Consider the following 6,000-nt stretch of genomic DNA (forward strand, 5'->3'; position numbering starts at 1 on the left):
GAAGAAAATAGAAGTCCCCTTGACACTTTGAGTCTCTGACACAGACAGTGCACTGTAAATACCCTTTAGAAGACTGAGGTGGGTGGGGATGGGTTTGCTCTCACTGGCTGCTCTGGCTGGAAACCCTGAAGGGCACTCACTTTCCTTGGATTCCTGTCATTGTGCTGGAGCGCGCACTTGCCATGACTCACATTGTACAAATAATCTGGAGAATTTCTTTTAAAGTACCAAAGGGAGTGATAGAGTCAACGAGCCACGAAAGCAGGGAGGAAGGCTACTCTGGGGGAAAGAGAGAAGGGAGCCGGATCACAGGGCAGGAGACGACTAAGAATGGAGTGTAGTGACGCGCACCATGTAGATGCTTCCGGGAAAGCCTTTGTATACTAACTCCCAAAAAGAACTATAGCCAACTCAGGAACGCTGAGAGCAGGAGAAATGTCGTCCCCAGAGAAGAGCACACCACTGGCTATCCAGAAATGGCTATCCAATACCTAGTGGTCAGCCCTGAAAACATATACAAGTAACCTGAGCAGGTGATATATAGAAGCGTATACATGTACATATATGCATATAATAAGAACTAATGAAAAAGGAGACCATAAATGTAAAAGCGAACAAGGAAGAGTATATTGAAGGGCTTTATGGGAGGAAAGGGGAAGGGTACATGATGTAGTTATATCATAATTTCAAAAATAAGTGATAGAAAAGTTTTAGACTAATTTTTTTTTGGAAAAATTAGCACAAAGCATCACCAAATTACAACTTGTAGATTTGGTACACATTTGCATAAGCTCCTGTATTAGCTTCATGAAATCATATTTACATGTAAGAAATGCAGGCTATACTGGAAACATGACAGAGCAAGACAAAACCCAAAAAAGCATTCCTTTGAATAGTCTATTTAGAGGTTGACAACCGTCATTATATTAAAACTTAACTGCCCTTAATAATCCAGTGAGCTGTTACCAAATTTAATCAGATGAAAAATTCTTACTCAAAAGAGTTCATTAAACTGGAAGCTGTAAGTTCCACATCAGCCTTCTGTATGTAACACATGAAAATGGCCACTATTAGCCAGTGGCGGAACTGGGTGAAGCTGCTCTGAGTAAAGTACTCTCCAAACAGCTTCTCCTTGGAAACCACAGCTTCCCCGTGGATCTGCTGCATTACACAGTCATCTATCTTCCTTCCTTTTAAGCCATTGCCTCTATCTGTTCTCAGTTAGGGCAAGGGAGATGAAGCTGTCTTGAGGCTGTAAGTTCAAGGAACTGCCTACTAATAATTAGAGAATAAGGGACCACAAAGATGGCTCAGAGGTTAAGAGCATCGGTTGCTCTTCCAGAGGACCCAGGATCAATTCCTACAGGTCATATGGTAGCTTACAACCACTTAGAACCCTAGTTCCAGAGCATCCAATGTCCTCTCCTGACATCTACAGCCACCACGCATGCATATAGTGTACAGATACACATACAGGGAAAACACCCAAGTACACACACACACACACACACACACACACACACACACACACACACATCTTTTTAAAATAAGCAAATGTAAGATAAGGAATGATGGTAAATGCTTTCTTGAAGAATGTCTCTCTTGGACTCTGTGTCATGTACGTATGTAGTTTGGAATTGCTGCTGGGTTTTCATTGTCCGCATCGTTTGGCTCGCCACACTGTCTCTCGTGGACATACAGGATGGAGACTGTGCTAAGAGCAGTGTACTGATTCCACTTGTGTAAGCAGCTCAGAAAAGAATCCACACTTAGCAGGCCTAAAGGAGGTATTGTTGCTGTTTGTCCCCTCCTGGCTCCAAAGTGGGGTTTCTAGATCAGCTTTAAGTTGTTTTCAAATGCATCAACACTTCGTCTGTCTGCATGTTCACATCGTTCTTCTTTGTCATTGTTGATTTATTTTTATAGTGCTTTCGTGTGCTAAGGGAAAATTAGGCCATTCCCTAGAGAAGAACTCTGCTTGTTCTATTCTTAACTGTGTTATTGCACAATCGCCTCTGTTCTTCATTGTCTTGGTCAAGCAGTGACTGAAAAAAAAAATTGTTTAAAATGCCCCAAGATAGACCTGAATTGAATTGTTAAGATCATTCTCATGTGTGGAGTTACAAAGTTTTTAAAAAGAGTAACTGTGGAATCGGATTCAGGCAAGAGTTGCTCGGAAGAAAGCGGCGAGGTTGAAAGCCAGGCTTGTCTTGCTGTGTTTGTTCCTGCAAAGCACATTCATTAGGAGATAGATGTTCCGAGAGCTACCTGGGGAAAAAAGATTTTTAAAGGACCTTGTCTTTATATAGCAAAAAACAAAGAGCTCTTTCTTATTAAAGGTTCTAAACTATTCTTTTAGAGTTTTGGTTTGGGGCAGAATGGGCTGTTTCTGTGAGCTGGGCCTTCCACTTCCCAGCACTCTCTATGCTGCACTCTCCAGAAGAAAGGGCACTCCTTAAAGATGGCCCGAGAGCAAACCCCGGGCTGCCTTGTCATCGTCAGTAGTTTCCTACATCGTCAGTAGCTTCTCCAGAGGAGACATACCTCCTCCTAGCTGGAGCTAGTCATCCTCCAGTAAGGAGACGTGGTCTTACGCATCCTCCTCCTAGCTGGAGCTAGTCATCCTCCAGTAAGGAGACGTGGTCTTACGCATCCACCTCATTGCAGAGTCTTGTGTTTTCTCTGCTTCCCACTCTATGAGCAGGGTGGCGGGTTTTGGATGTGACCACTGGGTCCGCTGTCCAGTGAGGACATTGGAGGGCTTCAGAGTAAGCACTTAGAATATTTTCTAGCATTTTGATACATTTGTTGAATCTAACAAAATATTTCAAAAATATTTTAGTTTATTATTTGATAGCATCTTATGCATATATACTGTATTTTGGTTATCTTCATCCCTGTCACCTCTCTTCTCTCCTAGTTCCCTCTGAACCCTTCTTACCAACAAATCTCCTTCCTACTTCTATGTTTTGTGAGTGTGTGAGTGTGTATGTGTATGTATATATGTATGTATGTATGTATGTATGTATGTGTGTGTGTGCATGCACATGCATGTTCATTTGTGCAGGTGTGCAGGTATATATTTGGAGGCTAGAAACTGTCAGGTGTCCTGTTCTATCATTCTCTCTTTGCCTTGTTACCTTGACACCGAGTCTGGCACTGAACCTGGAACTTGACTAACAGTCAGCAATCCCAGCCACCCTCCTGTATCTGCACCCCATCCCTCTACTTGCCAGGCACTTGAGTTATAGCATCTGCATACTTGTGTCCAGCTCGTACATGGTGCTGAGGATTTGAACTCAGACCTCATGTTTTTGCAGTAAGCAGTTTTACCCATAGAGCTGTCTTCTCAGCTTCCAGTGCCAAGTTTCATGTTGTTATACATCCCATCATCCCTTGGTGCTGAGCCTTCTTATGTTTTGCTCTGTTTTGATTATGTTCACTCATCAACTTTATTGAGACAAAGTTTACATACAGTAAAGTGTAAAGTGCAACCGTCTCAAGTTTTGGCAGGAATATACACTTGTGTAGCCCATACTTCAATCTCTGTCCACGAGAGCATTGACTCCTGCTTCTTTACAGCATGACTCTCTGCCTGCTGTTTCTCTGTGCCCTGCCAGGTTAGTCACCAGCCTTCCTTCTTCAAGTACTTTTGGGAGTGGCAGACTATGTCAAAGCAAGCCCTGCAGTGAAGCAGCTCTAGGTGTTCTTTCTGGGGTCCGCCATAGCAGTTTCATTTAATAATATATCTCCAGGGGCATCACTGCTACACCTCAGTACTTAAATCTCCTCACAGTTGACAGTGGTGACCTGCTGCTGTCTTGTGAAATATAGCCAGATAGCCTTAGATGATGCTCTCTCTCTCTCTCTCTCTCTCTCTCTCTCTCTCTCTCTCTCTCTCTCACACACACACACACACACCCTTAGAAGTTAAATATTTATTTCAAAGGCTCTTTTAAGCTTACACATTTGTTTCTCTGTGGATTTGTTCAGGGACCAGCATCTTTGCTGGAAGGTAACAGAGCAAACACCAAATTGCTTGCTTGGCTGTGGCACATTTGAAAGCCCATGGCCCTGCTTTCTAGTAACTGGGGTCTATGAAAGTCCGTAGCTGTCTTTAGAAATGTTAGACCTGTGACCTGTGTGTAGATGCCATAACAGTGCCTTGAAGTAATAAGGAGGCGAACCAATTGGATTGGTAAGGGGCAAGCCTTGGCTCCGGAGAGTTGTAGGGCAGAGGGAGCTTGAGCTAAGGGGAGCTACACTATACCATTTGCCGTTCTTTTGGGATTGTGGTTTGTTTTTTGTTTTTTTTTTTGAATGGAGAAATGGGAATGTCATGGAGCCTGCATAGCACTGGAGATCCTGCCAGAGGCTGGCTTGATGACTGCTGTGGTGTTTAGCAGTGGCACTGTATGGCATGATATGTCCTAAGTGCTTGGCATTTCCATACATTGATCTGGGCAGAAGAATCAATTGGTGCCCATTTGTTTCACTTTAAAGTTTTTACTAGTATGAGCCACTGCATGTTTGTTATTATTTGAAACTTGCCAGATAAGAAAACTGTGAGTTCAAATTCTCCTATTTGCACCACAGTCACATGCACTACTTAAGTCTAAAATAGCCTGGGTAGGCGCAAGTAAATGCCATGTAGGGTCTTGTGTGGTGACCATGGCGCATCCTTCCAAACGGTCACACTTTGTCTCAGTGTGGCAGAGATACACGAGGGTCCACTAGGTTGATTCATTTTCATTTTATTTGAGGGAAAGACAAACATAAACTGTCTGCCACAGAGGGAAAACCTTCAAAAAATACTTGGCTCTTTTCCTGAACATAATTAAATTTTCACTATGCTTTTCTTTTGCCAGAAGTTTAATGATTTATATTTAATAATTGAAATGCAATCAGTGCCCCAGACTTGCTCCTGCTTGATCAAAGAGACAACATCTAATACAAGAACCAACTCACGTTTTCCTCCTCTTTTTAACTTTTGTTTTAGAACTCAGCCAAAAACCATGTTTGCCCAAGTGGAATCTGACGATGAAGAGTCAAAGAATGAACCAGAATGGAAAAAACGTAAAATTTGAAGAATCTCATTGAAGAGCTATTTGCATGGAGCAACAGGATAGGATACAGTGTTTTGTTTTGTTTTTTAACCCCTCCCCAATGCTTATGAAATAAAAATACATTTTTACAAACAGATTTTGTCCTTTCTGTTATGGAGTTGCTCAAAAATTGATAAGTCTTGATGCTGCTTTTTCTTACATTTCTTAGCTACGATCATTAGATTGCGCTCCATGTAAGAAAGAACAGACTCGGCCTATTACTAAGTACATTAGGTATTTTGAGTCTTTGATAACAATTACTGATCTTATACAGATTCCCATTGAGGGGAACGTGTACAATGTGCTGTATGTCTATCTTGAACTAATCTAGGGACATAATATGGAAATAGGGAATCAAAAGGCTTAATATTTCCATCCAGTGTCACAGAGTTGTTTACATGACTGGTAATAATTAGATGAGATCAAACCGGCCCATGGCTGTGTTAGGAAAGAGCATGCATCTGATTATGCCTCACTGTAGCCTGCGATGCTTAGAGCAGAAGAGTGTGCTTTGAAGTCAGACGACTGCCGGGGTGGGGGGGGCTTTGCCTTGGGGGTCTCTCTTCCAGCCTCATGGTGGTAATACTTACCCCGTGGGTTTGTCAGGAGGGTTAAAGGAAATGTTGGTATAGAGGCTTGGCACAGCACCTATAGTATAGTAAATCTATACTAAATCTTTGCTATTTTCAGATATGATTAGCAATATCACTTTGTCTTATATTTTTGTCAGTAGTCAATTAGAAAGGCATGGGAGGCTGTAGAAATAAAAAAAAAATCAAGAATCATTCTAAAAGTTGTATTTGTGAGTAGAAAATGAAGACAAATGTTGGTAGTTTGTCCAAAGTAATAATGAGTCGATAGGGTAAACTTCTGTGGGCTACTTTCTCATACACGT

General features: G+C 42.0%; 1 protein-coding gene across 1 annotated transcript in view; it reads left to right on the forward strand.

Moving 5' to 3' along the window:
- The window catches only part of Wdr70 (WD repeat domain 70), a 204,928-nt gene extending 199,726 nt beyond the window's left edge, over positions 1-5,202 (forward strand). The window contains exon 18 of the mRNA XM_021183813.3: positions 5,000-5,202. Within this exon, the coding sequence (XP_021039472.1) occupies positions 5,000-5,087 (88 nt within the window). The 3' untranslated portion in view covers positions 5,088-5,202. The remainder of the gene's footprint in view (positions 1-4,999) is intronic.
- The last annotated feature ends 798 nt before the right edge of the window (positions 5,203-6,000 follow it).

Source organism: Mus caroli, unplaced genomic scaffold (assembly GCF_978045245.1).
Source record: "Mus caroli unplaced genomic scaffold, Mus_caroli_1 scaffold_16, whole genome shotgun sequence".
NCBI lineage: Eukaryota > Metazoa > Chordata > Mammalia > Rodentia > Muridae > Mus > Mus caroli.